Below are 25,000 nucleotides of genomic sequence, written 5' to 3'. Positions count from 1 at the left end.
CACATGCTGGCTTTTACACTTTGCGCCTAGAACAATCTGGATGGTTATTTTTCTCTTTGTTCTCACGTCCCCTGTTTCCAAATGTAATTTGAAATGTGCACTCGTCAGACCACAGAACACCTTTCCACTTTGCATCAGTCCATCTTAGATGAGCTTGGGACCAGCAAAGCTTGCAGTGTTTCTGGGTGTTGTTGATAAATGGCTTTCGCTTTGCATAGTAGAGTTTAACTTGCACTTAACTTGCAGTGACGAACTGCAGTTACTGACAGTGGTCTTCTGAAATGTTCTTGAGCCCATGTGGCGATATCCTTTACACACTGATGTCGCTTTTTGATGCAGTACCACCTAAGGTCTGTAATATGACCGCTTTCGTGCAGTGATTTCTCCTGATTCTCTGAACCTTTTGATGATTTTACGGAGCGTAGATGGTAAAATCCCTAAATTCCTTGCAATAGCTCGTTGAGAAATTTTGTTTGAAAGCTCGTCAACAATTTGCTTACAAAGTGGTGACCCTCACCCCATCTTTGTTTGTGAATTACTTAGCATTTCATGGAAGCTGCTTTTATACCCAATCATGGCACCCACCTGTTCCCAATTAGCCTGCACACCTGTGTGCTGTTCCACATAAGTGTTTGATGAGCATTCCTCAACTTTCTCAGTCTTTTTTGACACTGGTGCCAGCTTTTTTGAAACGTTTTGCAGGCATCAAATTCCAAATGAGCTATAATTTGCAAAAAAAGAGCAGTTTACCAGTTCAAACATTAAGTACCTTGTATCTGCAGTCTATTCAATTGAGTGTAGGTTGAAAGGGTTTTTGCAAATCATTGTATTCTCTTTTTATTTACCATTTACACAACGTGACAACTTCACTGCTTTTGGGTTTGTATTACTCTCATACACGGAGCGATGAATGAGGGGGGATATGTTTATGAATAGATGCAGCAGAAGTTGGGGTTAGTTACCTCAGATGATGTCAGAGGACAGGTTGTGTTCAAACGCTGTTGTGCTGATCTCTGCAGGTCTTATCTTGTCACATTCCTTTCCTGGTCAGTTCAGTGGAAGATTTCAAGGATCACATTCCCAGAGAGACAGACATGAAGGTACACTTTTCATCATCAAATGTACCTTCCTTAAATGCAGGAGAACATTTTCAAATGCTGTTGTGCAGGTGGCCATGAATGTCTACGAGCTCTCCTCAGCTGCGGGCTTACCCTGTGAGATCGACCCCGCCCTGGTGGTGGCGCTGTCCTCACAAAAGAGCGGTGAGAGACAAAAAAAAGGCCTCATCATCCACAGCTGTGTGGACGTCTGCTGAATGTTTCCACTGGTGTGTGTAGAGAACATCAGTCCAGAGGAGGAGTACAAGATTGCTTGTCTGCTGATGGTCTTTGTGGCCGTTTCCTTGCCAACGCTGGCCTGCAACGTGATGTCGCAGTACAGCCCCGCCATCGAAGGTACACATTCTGCATGAAAATAGTTTCCCAAGTTAGCACGATAGCACGTTAGCCATTAGAGAAATGACTCGGTGATTAACTGCCTAATGAGGACTCCGATGTCATTTCAAATATAATGCAGTCAATATTTCAGGATGGTGGAGTGAGAAAGAGAAGTGCGACGCGGTGGGAAAAAGTCATTTGCTGCTTCAGTGGCGCCGCGCAGCGCTGCATGCTAATGAGCTGGATAGCCGCACACTGATTGGTTAGCTTCCACTCATTAAATGTGATTAGGACCAAGCAGGCAGAATGAAGTTTGTTTGTGAAAGAGAGCTGCGGCGTCACTAATGATGGACTCAATGAGTCACCTTCAAATGAAGGCTTGAGGACACTTGCTGCCAATAATGACACTGTCCACTTCTATATATTTTGTGTTGAAAAGCAACAGTAGAAGTAGCAGGTAAATCTACTCTTAATTCATACTGAAGAGATGTTGGTGGTACTTTATTTTTCAAAATAAATATATTTTATATTGAAAAGCAACAGAAGTAGCAGGTAAATCTACTGTTCATTCATCTTGAAGACATGTTGGTTGCACATTGTTTTTTATATATTTATTTTGAACAACAACAGTAGAAGTGGCAGGTAAATCTACTGTTAATTCTTCCTGAAGACATGTTGTCCGTACTTTATTTTTTAGATTAATGTATTTTATGTTGAAAAACAACATTGATTGATGGACTGATTAAAACTTGTATTAGTAGATTGCACAGTACAGTACATATTCTGTACAATTGACCACTAAATGGTGACACCCCAATAAGTTTTTCAACTTATTTAAGTTGGGGTCCAGGTTCATCAACTCATGGTAGAAGTAGCAAGTAAATCTACTGTTAATTATTACTAAATACTTGTTGGTTGCACTTTATTTCATAAATTAATATATTTTATGTTAAAAAATAACAGTAGAAGTAGCAGGTAAAACTTCTGTTAAAATGTTGATTAGTGTACTTTTATTGAAAATGTCTTAAATGTTCCAAATGTGAGCAGAAAATGTTTTCTCATATTAATTCAAGCTGGAGTGTAACTTTATTCAAATCAGTGACGTGCGGTGAACTAAACACCAGGTGAGGCATACATACTTTTTTTTACTTCAATTCATATGTGCAGCTCTAGTCATTGTTGATTTAGGTTGCAAATCAGAGTTACAGGGAAAAAAAGGGAGTTATTCGCTTTCATAAAAACGTTATCATAATGATATTATGATATGATAAATGGCTCCAAAAAATATTTGATACATTTGTTATTAAAGACTTTTTGGTCCCATTTGCTTTTAAGAAAATAAATCAAGTATTGTGAGTGTATATTACCTTTCTGTATTTGTATCTGAAGCAGCAATAGAAAACATACTTTGTATGACCACATTCATTTTGTCTTAAATTCCAGTTTAGAGAAGTATTTCATCTTGGATACAGTATATAATCCTCCATATTGGCAGAAACATTCATTTCATTCCAAGAAATTAAACAATATTTTTGCATCTGACAAAAACACCCACAAACGCTGGCTTACTCTAATAAAAATGCCATGTTTGTTTGTAAATACAGTTTAAAAAGAAAAATATGCTGACTTCCGCTGGCGAGACCTGTGTCTGCTAGCTTGAGCGCCCCCACTTCTCCCAGTGTGGCGAGTCAGTACTGCTGAGGCATTCAACTGCAAGTTGACAATGTATCGCCCCCTACCTTGAGGCAGGGGTACTTGCTGCCTCAAGACCTGCCTTTTCCATGTGGCAACAAGCATACGCCCCCCCGCACGCACACGCCCAATACACACTGTGTGTAGCTGTGGAGGCACCGCCTGTGTCTGCCTCACTTCTCATCTGCTGCATAGTTTTGATCAGGAAACATGGAATTTCTGCGATTTTGACCATGAAAATGATCAAAATATACAGAAACCACACCAAAATCACATAGGAAGCATAAACTAAAAGAGAAATATTAAAACTTATATTATTTTATTACTTCGTTTTGGAACATCTCATGGTTAAGCCACCTGGTGGCAGGTGAGGCACACTGCCTCACTTGCCTCCCCTGACAGCACGTCACTCATTCAGAGAGGATGTGAATGCATGAATTGTTGTTTGTATCCATAAGTCATTCACACATCATTCCCTTGGGAGAAATATCCACTATTTGCTTCCCACTCACCGCTTCATTTTTTTGAAAAAAGTCACTGCATTGATTTCAACTGAATCATTTTGGATTGTATTGTTTAAAAAAAAAAAAAAGATCATACACCCTGAGTACTAATAGATGAGGGGAAGTGGAACAGCTGTATGGTGGACATGACACATGTCATGTGTTTGAAGACCTACACCCTGAGTACTAATAGATGAGGGGAGGTGGAACAGCTGTATGGTGGACATGACACATGTCATGTGTTTGAAGACCTACACCCTGAGTACTAATAGATGAGGGGAGGTGGAACAGCTGTATGGTGGACATGACACATGTCATGTGTTTGAAGACCTACACCCTGAGTACTAATAGATGAGGGGAGGTGGAACAGCTGTATGGTGGATATGACACATGTCATGTGTTTGAAGACCTACACCCTGAGTACTAATAGATGAGGGGAGGTGGAACAGCTGTATGGTGGACATGACACATGTCATGTGTTTGAAGACCTACACCCTGAGTACTAATAGATGAGGGGAGGTGGAACAGCTGTATGGTGGACATGACACATGTCATGTGTTTGAAGACCTACACCCTGAGTACTAATAGATGAGGGGAGGTGGAACAGCTGTATGGTGGACATGACACATGTCATGTGTTTGAAGACCTACACCCTGAGTACTAATAGATGAGGGGAGGTGGAACAGCTGTATGGTGGATATGACACATGTCATGTGTTTGAAGACCTACACCCTGAGTACTAATAGATGAGGGGAAGTGGAACAGCTGTATGGTGGACATGACACATGTCATGTGTTTGAAGACCTACACCCTGAGTACTAATAGATGAGGGGAGGTGGAACAGCTGTATGGTGGACATGACACATGTCATGTGTTTGAAGACCTACACCCTGAGTACTAATAGATGAGGGGAGGTGGAACAGCTGTATGGTGGACATGACACATGTCATGTGTTTGAAGACCTACACCCTGAGTACTAATAGATGAGGGGAAGTGGAACAGCTGTATGGTGGACATGACACATGTCATGTGTTTGAAGACCTACACCCTGAGTACTAATAGATGAGGGGAGGTGGAACAGCTGTATGGCGGATATGACACATGTCATGTGTTTGAAGACCTACACCCTGAGTACTAATGACAGAGGGGAGGTGGAACAGCTGTATGGTGGACATGACACATGTCATGTGTTTGAAGACCTACACCCTGAGTACTAATAGATGAGGGGAAGTGGAACAGCTGTATGGTGGACATGACACATGTCACGTGTTTGAAGACCTACACCCTGAGTACTAATAGATGAGGGGAAGTGGAACAGCTGTATGGTGGATATGACACATGTCATGTGTTTGAAGACCTACACCCTGAGTACTAATAGATGAGGGGAGGTGGAACAGCTGTATGGTGGACATGACACATGTCATGTGTTTGAAGACCTACACCCTGAGTACTAATAGATGAGGGGAGGTGGAACAGCTGTATGGTGGATATGACACATGTCATGTGTTTGAAGACCTACACCCTGAGTACTAATAGATGAGGGGAGGTGGAACAGCTGTATGGTGGACATGACACATGTCACGTGTTTGAAGACCTACACCCTGAGTACTAATAGATGAGGGGAGGTGGAACAGCTGTATGGTGGACATGACACATGTCATGTGTTTGAAGACCTACACCCTGAGTACTAATAGATGAGGGGAGGTGGAACAGCTGTATGGTGGACATGACACATGTCATGTGTTTGAAGACCTACACCCTGAGTACTAATAGATGAGGGGAGGTGGAACAGCTGTATGGTGGATATGACACATGTCATGTGTTTGAAGACCTACACCCTGAGTACTAATAGATGAGGGGAGGTGGAACAGCTGTATGGTGGACATGACACATGTCACGTGTTTGAAGACCTACACCCTGAGTACTAATAGATGAGGGGAGGTGGAACAGCTGTATGGTGGACATGACACATGTCATGTGTTTGAAGACCTACACCCTGAGTACTAATAGATGAGGGGAGGTGGAACAGCTGTATGGTGGACATGACACATGTCACGTGTTTGAAGACCTTTGCTGCCCCCTGCAGGCCACTGTAACAACATCCACTGTCTGGCCAAAGCCATCAACCAGATCGCTGCTGCTCTCTTCACCATCCACAAGGGAAGTATTGAGGACCGCCTGAAAGAGTTCCTGGCTGTAAGAAGTTACACCACCACCACCACCACCACCACCACTGGTCTGGGGCTTGCTTTCAAACACCTGCCTGTGTGTGTCTGCAGCTGGCCTCCTCCAGCCTCTTGAAGATCGGCCAGGAGACGGACAAGATGACCACTCGGAACCGAGAATCTGTCTACCTGCTGCTTGACATGGTGAGGAAAAATACTATTGTCTCCTTCCAGTGGTTCTCTGTTGCCGAGTCTGCGCGTCCTCAGCCACTTGTTCTCATGCGTGTTTGTCTGGTGAGATGCGGCTAGCGCCATCTCCAACGTGTTTGAGGGACGGTGAAGTTAGTTCCGGGTGGTAACGCCACAAGTCCTGTTTTTGTCAACTGTCACCTTTGCTGCGTCAGGACTAGACGCAACACATTGAAACGCAGCCTCTCAATACTTTTATGGTTAAATGTTCCTTGTTCGGACGTTAGGCTGACTCTGCAGCGGGCTTAAAGAGGAAGCATTGATTGATTGATTGATTTTATTAGTAGATTGCACAGTACAGTACATATTCCGTACAATTGACCACTAAATGGTAACACCCCAATAAGTTTTTCAACTTGTTTAAGTCGGGGTCCACCTTCATCAATTCATGGTAATGTATTTTGAATCATTAGTTTCTCTGATTTGCTCGCCCATGGTTATTAACATGTCATCATTTGTGCTGTAAATATGAACACATGGTTAGTAACATGTGACTAAAGCCATCATTTGTGCTGTAAATATGAACACATGGTTAGTGACATGTGACTAAAGCCCTCATTTGTGCTGTAAATATGAACACATGGTTAGTGACATGTGACTAAAGCCATCATTTGTGCTGTAAATATGAACACATGGTTAGTAACATGTGACTAAAGCCATCATTTGTGCTGTAAATATGAACACATGGTTAGTAAGATGTAACTACAGCCCTCATTTGTGCTGTAAATATGAACACATGGTTAGTGACATGTGACTAAAGCCATCATTTGTGCTGTAAATATGAACACATGGTTAGTGACATGTGACTAAAGCCATCATTTGTGCTGTAAATATGAACACATGGTTAGTAAGATGTAACTACAGCCCTCATTTGTGCTGTAAATATGAACACATGGTTAGTAACATGTGACTAAAGCCATCATTTGTGCCATCAGATCGTGCAGGAGTCTCCTTTCCTGACCATGGACCTGCTGGAGTCCTGCTTCCCTTACGTCCTCCTGCGTAACGCCTATCATGCTGTCTACAAGCAGAGCATCAGTGCCAACGCCTAAACACACACACACACACACACACACACACACACTTTAAGCCTGACACCCTGTCACTAAACACACACACAACATTTAGCAAAACAAATACACAAGAATACACTATAACATTACACACACAGTTTAAATTCTAACAAAATAAATACACAAGAATAGCTTGTAATGTTACACACATACACAGTGTTCCAATAACAAATACACAACAGGTTGTAGCGTTACACGCATACATAATTTTACAATTAACAATAAGTACCCAAGAATACATTGTAACATTACACACAGTGTTACAATTAACACAATAAGTCCACAATAGTACATTGTAGCATTGCACATGCACACACTAAGTATACAAGAGTACATAGTAACATTACACACACACAAGTACACAAGAGTACATAGTAACATTACACACACACTAAGTACACAAGAGTACATAGTAACATTACACACAAGTACACAAGAGTACATAGTAACATTACACACACACTAAGTACACAAGACTACATAGTAACATTACACACACTAAGTACACAAGAGTACATAGTAACATTACACACACTAAGTACACAAGAGTACATAGTAACATTACACACACTAAGTACACAAGAGTACATAGTAACATTACACACACACTAAGTACACAAGAGTACATTGTAACTTACAAACACTAAGTAAACAAGAGTACATAGTAATATTACACACACTAAGTACACAAGAGTACATAGTAACATTACACACACTAAGTACACAAGAGTACATAGTAACATTACACACTAAGTACACAAGAGTATATAGTAACATTACACACTAAGTACACAAGAGTACATAGTAACATTACACACACAACAAGTACACAAGAGTACATTGTGACATTACACATACAAGAGTACATAGTACCATTAAACACACACACACACAAGTACACAAGAGTACATAGTAACATTACACACACACAAGAGTACATAGTAACATTACACACACACAAGTACACAAGAGTACATAGTAACATTACACACACACAAGTACACAAGAGTACATAGTAACATTACACACACACAAGAGTACATAGTAACATTACACACACACAAGAGTACATAGTAACATTACACACACACAAGTACACAAGAGTACATAGTAACATTACACACACACACAAGAGTACATAGTAACATTACACACACACACACACACACACTAGCAGGATATCAAAGTTGTGGTTCCAGTGTAAACATTTTTGTTTGTTTTCATGCTGTTGCTTGAGACGTTACCATAGCAACATTTGCTTCTACAAGGACAAGATGTATAGTATAAATACACAGTATATATATTTAGTTGACACTAAACTCTTTGAAGGATTCCTTCAATGCTCTTCATTATCGGCAAAGAGAGCTTTGTTTCACTTCCAACATTCTTCTCCCTGCATCCTCCTAACATCTTCCAACATTCTTCTCTCTGCATCCTCCTAACATCTTCCAACATTCTTCTCCCTGCATCCTCCTAACATCTTCCAACATTCTTCTCCCTGCATCCTCCTAACATCTTCCAACATTCTTCTCTCTGCATCCTCCTAACATCTTCCAACATTCTTCTTTCTGCATCCTCCTAACATCTTCCAACATTCTTCTCCCTGCATCCTCCTAACATCTTCCAACATTCTTCTTTCTGCATCCTCCTAACATCTTCCAACATTCTTCTCCCTGCATCCTCCTAACATCTTCCAACATTCTTCTTTCTGCATCCTCCTAACATCTTCCAACATTCTTCTCCCTGCATCCTCCTAACATCTTCCAACATTCTTCTCTCTGCATCCTCCTAACATCTTCCAACATTCTTCTTTCTGCATCCTCCTAACATCTTCCAACATTCTTCTCCCTGCATCCTCCTAACATCTTCCAACATTCTTCTCCCTGCATCCTCCTAACATCTTCCAACATTCTTCTTTCTGCATCCTCCTAACATCTTCCAACATTCTTCTTTCTGCATCCTCCTAACATCTTCCAACATTCTTCTCCCTGCATCCTCCTAACATCTTCCAACATTCTTCTTTCTGCATCCTCCTAACATCTTCCAACATTCTTCTCCCTGCATCCTCCTAACATCTTCCAACATTCTTCTTTCTGCATCCTCCTAACATCTTCCAACATTCTTCTCCCTGCATCCTCCTAACATCTTCCAACATTCTTCTTTCTGCATCCTCCTAACATCTTCCAACATTCTTCTTTCTGCATCCTCCTAACATCTTCCAACATTCTTCTCCCTGCATCCTCCTAACATCTTCCAACATTCTTCTTTCTGCATCCTCCTAACATCTTCCAACATTCTTCTTTCTGCATCCTCCTAACATCTTCCAACATTCTTCTTTCTGCATCCTCCTAACATCTTCCAACATTCTTCTTTCTGCATCCTCCTAACATCTTCCAACATTCTTCTTTCTGCATCCTCCTAACATCTTCCAACATTCTTCTTTCTGCATCCTCCTAACATCTTCCAACATTCTTCTTTCTGCATCCTCCTAACATCTTCCAACATTCTTCTCTCTGCATCCTCCTAACATCTTCCAACATTCTTCTCTCTGCATCCTCCTAACATCTTCCAACATTCTTCTTTCTGCATCCTCCTAACATCTTCCAACATTCTTCTCCCTGCATCCTCCTAACATCTTCCAACATTCTTCTCCCTGCATCCTCCTAACATCTTCCAACATTCTTCTTTCTGCATCCTCCTAACATCTTCCAACATTCTTCTTTCTGCATCCTCCTAACATCTTCCAACATTCTTCTCCCTGCATCCTCCTAACATCTTCCAACATTCTTCTTTCTGCATCCTCCTAACATCTTCCAACATTCTTCTCCCTGCATCCTCCTAACATCTTCCAACATTCTTCTCCCTGCATCCTCCTAACATCTTCCAACATTCTTCTTTCTGCATCCTCCTAACATCCAACATTCTTCTTTCTGCATCCTCCTAACATCTTCCAACATTCTTCTCCCTGCATCCTCCTAACATCTTCCAACATTCTTCTCTCTGCATCCTCCTAACATCTTCCAACATTCTTCTTTCTGCATCCTCCTAACATCTTCCAACATTCTTCTCCCTGCATCCTCCTAACATCTTCCAACATTCTTCTTTCTGCATCCTCCTAACATCTTCCAACATTCTTCTTTCTGCATCCTCCTAACATCTTCCAACATTCTTCTCTCTGCATCCTCCTAACATCTTCCAACATTCTTCTTTCTGCATCCTCCTAACATCTTCCAACATTCTTCTCCCTGCATCCTCCTAACATCTTCCAACATTCTTCTCCCTGCATCCTCCTAACATCTTCCAACATTCTTCTTTCTGCATCCTCCTAACATCTTCCAACATTCTTCTCCCTGCATCCTCCTAACATCTTCCAACATTCTTCTTTCTGCATCCTCCTAACATCTTCCAACATTCTTCTTTCTGCATCCTCCTAACATCTTCCAACATTCTTCTCCCTGCATCCTCCTAACATCTTCCAACATTCTTCTTTCTGCATCCTCCTAACATCTTCCAACATTCTTCTTTCTGCATCCTCCTAACATCTTCCAACATTCTTCTTTCTGCATCCTCCTAACATCTTCCAACATTCTTCTTTCTGCATCCTCCTAACATCTTCCAACATTCTTCTTTCTGCATCCTCCTAACATCTTCCAACATTCTTCTTTCTGCATCCTCCTAACATCTTCCAACATTCTTCTTTCTGCATCCTCCTAACATCTTCCAACATTCTTCTCTCTGCATCCTCCTAACATCTTCCAACATTCTTCTCTCTGCATCCTCCTAACATCTTCCAACATTCTTCTCTCTGCATCCTCCTAACATCTTCCAACATTCTTCTCCCTGCATCCTCCTAACATCTTCCAAACATTCTTCTCCCTGCATCCTCCTAACATCTTCCAACATTCTTCTTTCTGCATCCTCCTAACATCTTCCAACATTCTTCTTTCTGCATCCTCCTAACATCTTCCAACATTCTTCTTTCTGCATCCTCCTAACATCTTCCAACATTCTTCTTTCTGCATCCTCCTAACATCTTCCAACATTCTTCTCTCTGCATCCTCCTAACATCTTCCAACATTCTTCTCTCTGCATCCTCCTAACATCTTCCAACATTCTTCTCTCTGCATCCTCCTAACATCTTCCAACATTCTTCTCCCTGCATCCTCCTAACATCTTCCAACATTCTTCTCCCTGCATCCTCCTAACATCTTCCAACATTCTTCTTTCTGCATCCTCCTAACATCTTCCAACATTCTTCTTTCTGCATCCTCCTAACATCCAACATTCTTCTTTCTGCATCCTCCTAACATCTTCCAACATTCTTCTCCCTGCATCCTCCTAACATCTTCCAACATTCTTCTCTCTGCATCCTCCTAACATCTTCCAACATTCTTCTTTCTGCATCCTCCTAACATCTTCCAACATTCTTCTCCCTGCATCCTCCTAACATCTTCCAACATTCTTCTTTCTGCATCCTCCTAACATCTTCCAACATTCTTCTTTCTGCATCCTCCTAACATCTTCCAACATTCTTCTCCCTGCATCCTCCTAACATCTTCCAACATTCTTCTTTCTGCATCCTCCTAACATCTTCCAACATTCTTCTCCCTGCATCCTCCTAACATCTTCCAACATTCTTCTCCCTGCATCCTCCTAACATCTTCCAACATTCTTCTTTCTGCATCCTCCTAATCAACAACATTTGCCAAATGTCTTGACACTGCGCGTGTGTGGGGGAGAGTGTGTGTGTGTGTGTGTGTGTGTGTGTGTGTGTGTGTGTGTGTGTGTGTGTGTGTGTGTGTGTGTGTGAGTGTGTGAGGACTAGAAGTTGGATGTCTGCTGTGAGAAGAAGCAACACGAGAGTTGGCTTTCATTGATCAAGTGCAGGTTTTTGGGTCCATTCCGATAGAAAATGATGAGTCAGCAGCTTTTTACCACAGTTCCAAAGTGAAAGTGATTGTTTTGGTTTTGTTGGCATGAACTTTTTGTGCTGGGTCGAGTTTGAGCGGTGACGTCCAGGTTTGTGAGACAAGTTGCCAGCACTGCAGACCAAGTGAGGAACAAACATTATTTTATTGAATCTAGAAAAGTCAAAAGCTGACCACATCATAACCACTAAAAAAAAAAAAAAAGAAATTATTTGTGTGCTTAACTTTGGATTCAATGTTTGTGGAACACTTGATGGGGTTTTTTTGTTTGTTTTTTTACGATATTTTGTCTGACTCACCTTGTAACTTAATATTAAATAAAATAACTTTCTGCTGAAATGTACAGTGTGGAAATGTTGAAGTACGAGGATTATGTTCTTTAGTGTTGTGAGTCCTGTCATGGCCGCACAAATCCTGACATGCGTGTTAATATTGAACTTTGATCATGTTGCCAGTCAGTCAGTTTGTGCTCAGCTGCAAAAGCAACTTAAGTCACTCCCGTGTGATTACTCACACGCTACAGACTAATCAATATCTATTTAAACATGTTTAAGGCATCAGGCGGAAGTGGAAAAACTGACGTCACGCCCACAAGGGTTCAGACAACAGAACGCGGAACTACCCTAAGTTGCACCCACGAGGGCTGGAACAACGGAAGGCAGAACTACTCGTAAGTTTCGCCCACAAGGGTTTGGACAACAGAATGCAGAACTACCCTAAGTCTCGCCCACAAAGGTTTGGACAACAGAATGCAGAACTACCCTAAGTCTCGTCCACAAAGGTTTGGACAACAGAATGCAGAACTACCCTAAGTCTTGCCTACAAGGGTTTGGACAACAGAATGCAGAACTACCCTAAGTCTCGCCCACAAAGGTTTGGACAACAGAATGCAGAACTACCCTAAGTCTCGCCCACAAAGGTTTGGACAACAGAATGCAGAACTACCCTAAGTCTCGCCCACAAAGGTTTGGACAACAGAATGCAGAACTACCCTAAGTCTCGCCCACAAAGGTTTGGACAACAGAATGCAGAACTACCCTAAGTCTCGCCCACAAAGGTTTGGACAACAGAATGCAGAACTACCCTAAGTCTCGCCCACAAAGGTTTGGACAACAGAATGCAGAACTACCCTAAGTCTCGCCCACAAAGGTTTGGACAACAGAATGCAGAACTACCCTAAGTCTCGCCCACAAAGGTTTGGACAACAGAATGCAGAACTACCCTAAGTCTTGCCCACAAAGGTTTGGACAACAGAATGCAGAACTACCCTAAGTCTCGCCCACAAAGGTTTGGACAACAGAATGCAGAACTACCCTAAGTCTCGCCCACAAAGGTTTGGACAACAGAATGCAGAACTACCCTAAGTCTTGCCTACAAGGGTTTGGACAACAGAATGCAGAACTACCCTAAGTCTCGCCCACAAAGGTTTGGACAACAGAATGCAGAACTACCCTAAGTCTCGCCCACAAAGGTTTGGACAACAGAATGCAGAACTACCCTAAGTCTCGCCCACAAAGGTTTGGACAACAGAATGCAGAACTACCCTAAGTCTCGCCCACAAAGGTTTGGACAACAGAATGCAGAACTACCCTAAGTCTCGCCCACAAGGGTTTGGACAACAGAATGCAGAACTACCGTAAGTCTCGCCCACAAAGGTTTGGACAACAGAATGCAGAACTACCCTAAGTCTCGCCCACAAGGGTTTGGACAACAGAATGCAGAACTACCCTAAGTCTCGCCCACAAAGGTTTGGACAACAGAATGCAGAACTACCGTAAGTCTCGCCCACAAAGGTTTGGACAACAGAATGCAGAACTACCGTAAGTCTCGCCCACAAAGGTTTGGACAACAGAATGCAGAACTACCGTAAGTCTCGCCCACAAAGGTTTGGACAACAGAATGCAGAACTACCCTAAGTCTCGCCCACAAAGGTTTGGACAACAGAATGCAGAACTACCCTAAGTCTCGCCCACAAAGGTTTGGAGAACAGAATGCAGAACTACCTTAAGTCTCGCCCACAAGGGTTTGGAGAACAGAACGCGGAACTACCCTAAGTCGCACGCAAAGGGGTTTGGACATCCGAACACAGAACTACCCTAAGTCTTGCCCACAAGGGTTTGAACAAGGGAACACAGAACTACCCTAAGTTGCGCCCACAAGGGTTCGAACAATGGAACGCAGAACTACTCGTAAGTTGTGCCCACAAGGGTTCGAACAATGGAACGCAGAACTACTCGTAAGTTGCGCCCACAAGAGTTCAAACAACGTAACACAGAACTACACTAGGTCACACCCACAAGGGTTTGGACAACAGAACACAGAACTACCCTAAGTCTTGCCCACAAGGGTTTGGACAACAGAACACAGAACTACCCTAAGTCTCGCCCACAAAGGTTTGGACAACAGAATGCAGAATTACCCTAAGTCTCGCCCACAAGGGTTTGGAGAACAGAATGCAGAACTACCTTAAGTCTCGCCCACAAGGGTTTGGAGAACAGAACGCGGAACTACCCTAAGTCGCACGCAAAGGGGTTTGGACATCCGAACACAGAACTACCCTAAGTCTTGCCCACAAGGGTTTGAACAAGGGAACACAGAACTACCCTAAGTTGCGCCCACAAGGGTTCGAACAATGGAACGCAGAACTACTCGTAAGTTGTGCCCACAAGGGTTCGAACAATGGAACGCAGAACTACTCGTAAGTTGCGCCCACAAGGGTTCAAACAACGTAACACAGAACTACACTAGGTCACACCCACAAGGGTTCGGACAACAGAACACAGAACTACCCTAAGTCTCGCCCACAAAGGTTTGGACAACAGAATGCAGAACTACCCTAAGTCTCTCCCACAAAGGTTTGGACAACAGAATGCAGAACTACCCTAAGTCTTGCCCACAAAGGTTTGGACAACAGAATGCAGAACTACCCTAAGTCTCTCCCACAAAGGTTTGGACAACAGAATGCAGAACTACCTTAAGTCTCGCCCACAAAGGTTTGGACAACAGAATGCAGAACTACCGTAAGTCTCGCCCACAAAGGTTTGGACAACAGAATGCAGAACTACCTTAAGTCTCGCCCACAAAGGTTTGGAGAACAGAATGCAGAACTACCTTAAGTCTCGCCCACAAAGGTTTGGACAACAGAATGCAGAACTACCCTAAGTCTTGCCCACAAAGGTTTGGACAACAGAATGCAGAACTACCCTAAGTCTCTCCCACAAAGGTTTGGACAACAGAATGCAGAACTACCTTAAGTCTCGCCCACAAGGGTTTGGAGAACAGAATGCAGAACTACCCTAAGTCTCGCCCACAAAGGTTTGGACAACAGAATGCAGAACTACCTTAAGTCTCGCCCACAAAGGTTTGGACAACAGAATGCAGAACTACCTTAAGTCTCGCCCACAAAGGTTTGGACAACAGAATGCAGAACTACCGTAAGTCTCGCCCACAAAGGTTTGGACAACAGAATGCAGAACTACCCTAAGTCTCGCCCACAAAGGTTTGGACAACAGAATGCAGAACTACCCTAAGTCTCGCCCACAAAGGTTTGGACAACAGAATGCAGAACTACCCTAAGTCTCGCCCACAAAGGTTTGGACAACAGAATGCAGAACTACCCTAAGTCTCGCCCACAAGGGTTTGGACAACAGAATGCAGAACTACCGTAAGTCTCGCCCACAAAGGTTTGGACAACAGAATGCAGACCTACCCTAAGTCTCGCCCACAAGGGTTTGGACAACAGAATGCAGAACTACCCTAAGTCTCGCCCACAAAGGTTTGGACAACAGAATGCAGAACTACCGTAAGTCTCGCCCACAAAGGTTTGGACAACAGAATGCAGAACTACCGTAAGTCTCGCCCACAAAGGTTTGGACAACAGAATGCAGAACTACCGTAAGTCTCGCCCACAAAGGTTTGGACAACAGAATGCAGAACTACCCTAAGTCTCGCCCACAAAGGTTTGGACAACAGAATGCAGAACTACCCTAAGTCTCGCCCACAAAGGTTTGGAGAACAGAATGCAGAACTACCTTAAGTCTCGCCCACAAGGGTTTGGAGAACAGAACGCGGAACTACCCTAAGTCGCACGCAAAGGGGTTTGGACATCCGAACACAGAACTACCCTAAGTCTTGCCCACAAGGGTTTGAACAAGGGAACACAGAACTACCCTAAGTTGCGCCCACAAGGGTTCGAACAATGGAACGCAGAACTACTCGTAAGTTGTGCCCACAAGGGTTCGAACAATGGAACGCAGAACTACTCGTAAGTTGCGCCCACAAGAGTTCAAACAACGTAACACAGAACTACACTAGGTCACACCCACAAGGGTTTGGACAACAGAACACAGAACTACCCTAAGTCTTGCCCACAAGGGTTTGGACAACAGAACACAGAACTACCCTAAGTCTCGCCCACAAAGGTTTGGACAACAGAATGCAGAATTACCCTAAGTCTCGCCCACAAGGGTTTGGAGAACAGAATGCAGAACTACCTTAAGTCTCGCCCACAAGGGTTTGGAGAACAGAACGCGGAACTACCCTAAGTCGCACGCAAAGGGGTTTGGACATCCGAACACAGAACTACCCTAAGTCTTGCCCACAAGGGTTTGAACAAGGGAACACAGAACTACCCTAAGTTGCGCCCACAAGGGTTCGAACAATGGAACGCAGAACTACTCGTAAGTTGTGCCCACAAGGGTTCGAACAATGGAACGCAGAACTACTCGTAAGTTGCGCCCACAAGGGTTCAAACAACGTAACACAGAACTACACTAGGTCACACCCACAAGGGTTCGGACAACAGAACACAGAACTACCCTAAGTCTCGCCCACAAAGGTTTGGACAACAGAATGCAGAACTACCCTAAGTCTCTCCCACAAAGGTTTGGACAACAGAATGCAGAACTACCCTAAGTCTTGCCCACAAAGGTTTGGACAACAGAATGCAGAACTACCCTAAGTCTCTCCCACAAAGGTTTGGACAACAGAATGCAGAACTACCTTAAGTCTCGCCCACAAAGGTTTGGACAACAGAATGCAGAACTACCGTAAGTCTCGCCCACAAAGGTTTGGACAACAGAATGCAGAACTACCTTAAGTCTCGCCCACAAAGGTTTGGAGAACAGAATGCAGAACTACCTTAAGTCTCGCCCACAAAGGTTTGGACAACAGAATGCAGAACTACCCTAAGTCTTGCCCACAAAGGTTTGGACAACAGAATGCAGAACTACCCTAAGTCTCTCCCACAAAGGTTTGGACAACAGAATGCAGAACTACCTTAAGTCTCGCCCACAAGGGTTTGGAGAACAGAATGCAGAACTACCCTAAGTCTCGCCCACAAAGGTTTGGACAACAGAATGCAGAACTACCTTAAGTCTCGCCCACAAAGGTTTGGACAACAGAATGCAGAACTACCTTAAGTCTCGCCCACAAAGGTTTGGACAACAGAATGCAGAACTACCGTAAGTCTCGCCCACAAAGGTTTGGACAACAGAATGCAGAACTACCCTAAGTCTCGCCCACAAGGGTTTGGACAACAGAATGCAGAACTACCCTAAGTCTCGCCCACAAGATTTTGGACAACAGAATGCAGAACTACCCTAAGTCTCGCCCACAAAGGTTTGGACAACAGAATGCAGAACTACCCTAAGTCTCGCCCACAAGGGTTTGGACAACAGATTGCAGAACTACCGTAAGTCTCGCCCACAAAGGTTTGGACAACAGAATGCAGAACTACCCTAAGTCTTGCCCACAAGGGTTTGGACAACAGAATGCAGAACTACCCTAAGTCTTGCCCACAAGGGTTTGGACAACAGAATGCAGAACTACCCTAAGTCTCGCCCACAAGGGTTTGGACAACAGAATGCAGAACTACCGTAAGTCTCGCCCACAAAGGTTTGGACAACAGAATGCAGAACTACCCTAAGTCTCGCCCACAAGGGTTTGGACAACAGAATGCAGAACTACCCTAAGTCTCGCCCACAAGGGTTTGGACAACAGAATGCAGAACTACCTTAAGTCTCGCCCACAAGGGTTTGGACAACAGAATGCAGAACTACCTTAAGTCTCGCCCACAAAGGTTTGGACAACAGAATGCAGAACTACCGTAAGTCTCGCCCACAAAGGTTTGGACAACAGAATGCAGAACTACCCTAAGTCTTGCCCACAAGGGTTTGAACAATGGAAGTGAAGTGTGTTTTAAAAGCATGTCCAGAGTGGCACCAACAATGCCAGAGTGGCACCAACAATGCCAGAGTGGCACCAACAATGCCAGAGTGGCACCAACAATGCCAGAGTGGCACCAACAATGCCAGAGTGGCACCAACAATGCCAGAGTGGCACCAACAATGCCAGAGTGGCCACTAGATCTGTAAGATGATCCAAGATGGCTGAGGCCACTCACCAAAGTTGTCATTTCAGTTGTTGATGGTTTTGCTTTTTCAGCTGATTACATCCAAACCTAACCTAACCTTCACTTATTTCTGGGTCACGTGTTGTCAAACTGGAAACAGGAAATATCAGTGAGAAATGTGAAGGACACGCTAACAGCCAAACACAAAGTGGTATCAACTATCAACTTTGATTGTGCCATCTTTCTGTCTTGCTGTGGATTCTCCGCACGGACTGAAAAGAGAAAGTGTGATTTCTTGATAAATCAACTCAATAACAGAAATGTGTCTTTGCTTTTCTTGCAAACGGTGTGGAAACATCCTGGCACTTCTTTTTTTTTGTCCTGTCTAGCTTCTCTGGCAAATCATAGTAGATGTAGATGCCCGTATCGGCTGTTCACTCTTACTTTACAGAAGAGAAGTGTGGGATACTTCTCTTGTTGCCTTATTTGTATTTGACTTTATTAAATGTATTTATATTATCATTTGCTGCAGGGAGGATAGAAAGAGGAATAAAAGGAAGCCAGAAGGGAGGAATGTTGGGAACAAGACAGAGAGACAAACACAACAACAATAGAGCAACATTAGCAAATATGATATGTGAAAGTAAATATGACAGTAAAATTGATAGCAAAGAAGGAGTTAGTGAAATAAATAATAATACAGACATGAAAATGATCACTATTATTTTTATTATTTTCGTTATTTTTACATCTTGGAATTTCTAAAGTGTTGATGTAACCACGAGCTCCCAAATTACTGTGTGTAGTCTTCCATGTTGTGTACACTACTGCCATCTGGTGGTGATTTAACCAAACTACTGTGTGTAGTCTTCCATGTTGTGTACACTACTGCCATCTAGTGGTGATTTAACCAAACTACTGTGTGTAGTCTTCCATGTTCTGTACACTACTGCCATCTAGTGGTGATTTAACCAAACTACTGTGTGTAGTCTTCCATGTTGTGTACACTACTGCCATCTGGTGGTGATTTAACCAAACTACTGTGTGTAGTCTTCCATGTTGTGTACACTACTGCCATCTAGTGGTGATTTAACCAAACTACTGTGTGTAGTCTTCCATGTTCTGTACACTACTGCCATCTAGTGGTGATTTAACCAAACTACTGTGTGTAGTCTTCCATGTTGTGTACACTACTGCCATCTAGTGGTGATTTAACCAAACTACTGTGTGTAGTCTTCCATGTTCTGTACACTACTGCCATCTAGTGGTGATTTAACCAAACTACTGTGTGTAGTCTTCCATGTTGTGTACACTACTGCCATCTAGTGGTGATTTAACCAAACTACTGTGTGTAGTCTTCCATGTTGTGTACACTACTGCCATCTAGTGGTGATTTAACCAAACTACTGTGTGTAGTCTTCTATGTTCTGTACACTACTGCCATCTAGTGGTGATTTAACCAAACTACTGTGTGTAGTCTTCCATGTTCTGTACACTACTGCCATCTAGTGGTGATTTAACCAAACTACTGTGTGTAGTCTTCCATGTTGTGTACACTACTGCCATCTAGTGGTGATTTAACCAAACTACTGTGTGTAGTCTTCCATGCTGTGTACACTACTGCCATCTAGTGGTGATTTAACCAAACTACTGTGTGTAGTCTTCCATGTTCTGTACACTACTGCCATCTAGTGGTGATTTAACCAAACTACTGTGTGTAGTCTTCCATGTTGTGTACACTACTGCCATCTGGTGGTGATTTAACCAAACTACTGTGTGTAGTCTTCCATGTTCTGTACACTACTGCCATCTAGTGGCTGAAAACTGCAACTACCTTCAAATCTGCTGCATTTATTTCACGCTCGTCTTACCTGGCGACCAAACACCTTTTCCACCGCCAGTTGTAAGTAGGAACTTGTATCCCAGTATTTATTCCATCCATCCATTTTCTACCGCTTGTCCCTTTTGGGGTCCAGTATTTATTAGCAGGCTTCAATAAGTCAAATCACGTCAACTTTGGCAAATACATTTATTGTTCAAACTTGGGGAATGAAATGTATTTGATAAATGTTGTCAAATGCATGCGTTGTATAAACTTTGGCAAATACTTTTGTGCGTTTGCTCCAAAAATATACCACACAACTGTGGTATATTTTATTTCTATTTAATATGGTTTTGCCTGTTTGTGTTGATTTTGGCACTTATCCTGTTATTGTGTTGAAACACGGACGTTTCTTTTTGTAGGAGGGCAAGTATGTCAAGTATTTTTATGGTTTCGCCTCTTTTTTTATGTTAAGTTGCTGTTATACAGTATATGCCTTGAGCTCTTATTTTGAAGGCGAAGAGAACGGAAATGATGTGACGTTGGAGCGGAGGTTTTTCTTAAAAGAGAACATCAAGTGGTCAAACTGTCTTTACTTGCCAGTGTTTTAGAGTAGACTGATAGAAACACAAGCAAAGATGGCTCAGTCGCAGATTTGAAGTTGCAGTTTATTGCAGTGCAAAAGTAAATCAAGCATTTACAAAATGCATGAATGCAAAAAAAACAACCTCACAAGTCGATGTTTGCACTTTACTGCCACGCCTTCATTTGAGGGCACTTTAACAATTATTTGTATCTTTCCCCTTTCCCAAGTGAGCAGGAGTCTGAAAAGCTGACATGTTTAAGAAATGTCGCCTGCTGTTGGCTCCTCCCCTAATGACGCAAGCAGCAAGCCTCGCGCACGTCAGGCTGCGGCCCGCGTGCAGAGTCAGGGCCTCAAACACCTTTAAGGCGGCCTCAAACACCTTTAAGGCGGCCTCAAACACCTTTAAGGCGGCCTCAAACACCTTTAAGGCGGCCGCAAACACCTTTAAGGCGGCCGCAAACACCTTTAAGGCGGCCGCAAACACCTTTAAGGCGGCCGCAAACACCTTTAAGGCGGCCGCAAACACCTTTAAGGCGGCCGCAAACACCTTTAAGGCGGCCGCAAACACCTTTAAGGCGGCCTCAAACACCTTTAAGGCGGCCTCAAACACCTTTAAGGCGGCCTCAAACACCTTTAAGGCGGCCTCAAACACCTTTAAGGCGGCCTCAAACACCTTTAAGGCGGCCTCAAACACCTTTAAGGCGGCCTCAAACACCTTTAAGGCGGCCGCAAACACCTTTTAAGGCGGCCGCAAACACCTTTTAAGGCGGCCGCAAACACCTTTAAGGCGGCCTCAAACACCTTTAAGGCGGCCGCAAACACCTTTAAGGCGGCCGCAAACACCTTTTAAGGCGGCCGCAAACACGTTTAATGCGGCCTCAAACACGTTTAATGCGGCCGCAAACACGTTTAATGCGGCCTCAAACACGTTTAATGCGGCCTCAAACACGTTTAATGCGGCCGCAAACAGGAGTTTATTCAATCTAATCTAAAACTGAGCTGCAATTTTGGAATAAAAGAAACTGCTGTTATAAATGTGTCCACTGGATGTCGCTATAGCAACACCCCACATAAACCTTAACTGTCAGCTGACTTGTTAAGGTGCAATTATTAATTATGTGTCCAATGTTTAATTGTCACATGTTAAGGTGGTATTATTAAATAAGTGTATAAATGTCTTTATTAACTTAATTGTTTGGTCGTCAAATGTTAAGGTGGTATTAATAAAAAAGTTGTCAATTTTCAGGTGGTATTATTAAATAAGTGGTCAAATGTTAAGATGGTGTTACTAAATAGGTGTTTAATACTTTGGTTGTCAAATGTTTATTAAATATATGTATAATTTAATTGCTTAATCACTACCTTAAATGATCAATTATTAAAATATTTAAATTATAATTTCACCATTATTATAATCAAATGTAATTGGATTTTTTAAAATAAATCAATTTCTATTACACTTCAATGTAACAGATCTTTTAAATCATAATTCCATGCAATTGAATGATTATAATGATGTGTAAGTGAGTTGTTAATATAATTCAGTTAGCAAAATTAAATGTGATTGAATTGTTATAATTCCATGTAATTAAAATATAATTGATGGTCCATGTCGTTTATTTGTTAGAATTCAGTGAAACTGACACAAACTAATCTTTTCATCCAGAAAGTCCGATTTTTAGAGGAAAATATTTGGAATCTACGACGCTGTGAAATATTTCCGTCCGCACTGAAAGATGTGAAAGTTTGCAGAAGCAGAGACTCAAACGTGTGTGAATGAGCAGAGTGACAAGTCAAAGTTGACAGGTGTGTTTATGTCCAAATCTTCAGAAGCAAGTCAAACAAGTTGATTCACGGATCAGTGAGAGAAGAGTCGAGTGAAGAGGAGAAGCTTCAAGAGAGAAGTCTTGCGCTTATCGAGAAACTGAGTCAGGACTGGAAGCCTGGATCTGGGAGTCAGGTGACACACCTGGAGAGTCAGGTGACACACCTGGAGAGTCATGTGACACACCTGGGGAGTCAGGTGACACACCTGGAGAGGGCAGGAAGGCAGGGAGAAGATGATGGCGAGGGCGTGCAGAGAAAAGGAGAAGTTAGTCACATGTTGCTGTGTTGGTTGTTGACGTGCAGGACAATGTTGACGCGCGGGACAATGTTGACGTGCGGGACAATGTTGACGTGCGGGACAATGTTGACGTGCGGGACAATGTTGACGTGCGGGACAATGTTGACGTGCGGGACAATGTTGACGTGCGGGACAATGTTGGCGTGCGGGACAATGTTGACGTGCGGGACAATGTTGACGTGCGGGACAATGTTGGCGTGCGGGACAATGTTGACGTGCGGGACAATGTTGACGTGCGGGACAATGTTGACGTGCAGGACAATGTTGACGCGCGGGACAATGTTGACGTGCGGGACAATGTTGACGTGCGGGACAATGTTGACGTGCGGGACAATGTTGACGTGCGGGACAATGTTGACGTGCGGGACAATGTTGACGTGCGGGACAATGTTGGCGTGCGGGACAATGTTGACGTGCGGGACAATGTTGACGTGCGGGACAATGTTGGCGTGCGGGACAATGTTGGCGTGCGGGACAATGTTGGCGTGCGGGACAATGTTGGCGCGCGGGACAATGTTGACGCGCGGGACAATGTTGACGCGCGGGACAATGTTGACGCGCGGGACAATGTTGACGCGCGGGACAATGTTGACGCGCGGGACAATGTTGACGCGCGGGACAATGTTGACGCGCGGGACAATGTTGACGCGCGGGACAATGTTGACGCGCGGGACAATGTTGACGCGCGGGACAATGTTGGCGCGCGGGACAATGTTGGCGCGCGGGACAATGTTGGCGCGCGGGACAATGTTGACGCGCGGGACAATGTTGACGCGCGGGACAATGTTGACGCGCGGGACAATGTTGACGCGCGGGACAATGTTGACGCGCGGGACAATGTTGACGCGCGGGACAATGTTGGCGCGCGGGACAATGTTGGCGCGCGGGACAATGTTGACGCGCGGGACAATGTTGACGCGCGGGACAATGTTGACGCGCGGGACAATGTTGACGCGCGGGACAATGTTGACGCGCGGGACAATGTTGACGCGCGGGACAATGTTGACGAGCGGGACAATGTTGACGCGCGGGACAATGTTGACGAGCGGGACAATGTTGACGAGCGGGACAATGTTGACGCGCGGGACAATGTTGACGCGCGGGACAATGTTGACGCGCGGGACAATGTTGACGCGCGGGACAATGTTGACGAGCGGGACAATGTTGACGTGCGGGACAATGTTGACGATGCAAGGATGTTCCATCATCACACAGCTGGCAAACTCACAACATCCTTTCATCATTTTTGTCATGAAAAAGGGAGTTTTTTGGGGTTGGTGCACTAATTGTAAGTGTATCTTGTGTTTTTTATGTTGTTTTAATTAAAAAATATACATTTTTTGTTTTATTAAAAAATAATAAAAATTCATAAAAAATTATTCTGCGGCCTGGTCCCAATCGAGCCGCGGCCCGGTGGTTGGGGACCACTGGCCTAGTGGTTAGAGTGTCCGCCCTGAGATGGGTAGGTTGTGAGTTCAAACCCCGGCCGAGTCATACCAAAGACTATAAAAATGGGAGCCATTACCTCCCTGCTTGACACTCAGCATCAAGGCTTGGAATTGGGGGTTAAATCACCATAAATGATTCCTGGGCGCGGCACTGCTGCTGCTCACTGCTCCCCTCACCTCCCAGGGGGGATCAAGGGTGATGGGTCAAATGCACATGTAGTGAGTGTGTGACAGTCATTGGTACTTTATATTATCATACTTTACAAACATGTTTTTGTCTAAATAAAAATAAATACTTAATTATCTGCTTGACTTGTGATTTTACAGCAAACTACCCATAAAATTCATAAAAATTACAATATATATTACATTGTTCTTTACAGCTGGAGATGGACAAAGTGGCCGGGAGAGCGAAGTCTGGGCTTCTCTGCTTAGGCTGCTTTTGTTTGTTTTCAAATTATATATATATATATATATATATATATATATATATATATATGAAAAAATGTGTTTTAAAAAAACATTTTATTATTATTATTTTACTCGGGACTACCCGCAGCCGTATATATATCTATATATATACATATATATATATACACACATTTTTTCATCTATCCAAAA

The 25,000-nt window shown here is 43.4% G+C and overlaps 2 protein-coding genes across 5 annotated transcripts in view; one reads left to right on the top strand and one right to left on the bottom strand.

The window, feature by feature from the left end:
• Positions 1-12,385, top strand: part of LOC133559754 (nck-associated protein 1) — a 73,174-nt gene extending 60,789 nt beyond the window's left edge. For all 4 annotated transcript variants that reach the window (XM_061911825.1, XM_061911823.1, XM_061911822.1 and 1 more), the window contains 6 exons: positions 1,020-1,100; positions 1,169-1,262; positions 1,338-1,454; positions 5,718-5,827; positions 5,911-6,000; positions 6,981-12,385. In XM_061911825.1, the coding sequence (XP_061767809.1) occupies positions 1,020-1,100; positions 1,169-1,262; positions 1,338-1,454; positions 5,718-5,827; positions 5,911-6,000; positions 6,981-7,097 (609 nt within the window). In that variant the 3' untranslated portion in view covers positions 7,098-12,385. The remainder of the gene's footprint in view (positions 1-1,019; positions 1,101-1,168; positions 1,263-1,337; positions 1,455-5,717; positions 5,828-5,910; positions 6,001-6,980) is intronic.
• A 10,214-nt stretch (positions 12,386-22,599) lies between these two features.
• LOC133558867 (uncharacterized) overlaps positions 22,600-25,000 on the bottom strand; it is a 13,051-nt gene continuing 10,650 nt past the window's right edge. The window contains exon 5 of the mRNA XM_061909993.1: positions 22,600-22,838. Coding sequence (XP_061765977.1) covers positions 22,720-22,838 — 119 coding nt within the window. The 3' untranslated portion in view covers positions 22,600-22,719. The remainder of the gene's footprint in view (positions 22,839-25,000) is intronic.

Source organism: Nerophis ophidion, linkage group LG09, assembly GCF_033978795.1.
Source record: "Nerophis ophidion isolate RoL-2023_Sa linkage group LG09, RoL_Noph_v1.0, whole genome shotgun sequence".
Taxonomy (NCBI): Eukaryota; Metazoa; Chordata; class Actinopteri; order Syngnathiformes; family Syngnathidae; genus Nerophis; species Nerophis ophidion.
This window is presented reverse-complemented; position numbering and strand designations above follow the sequence as displayed.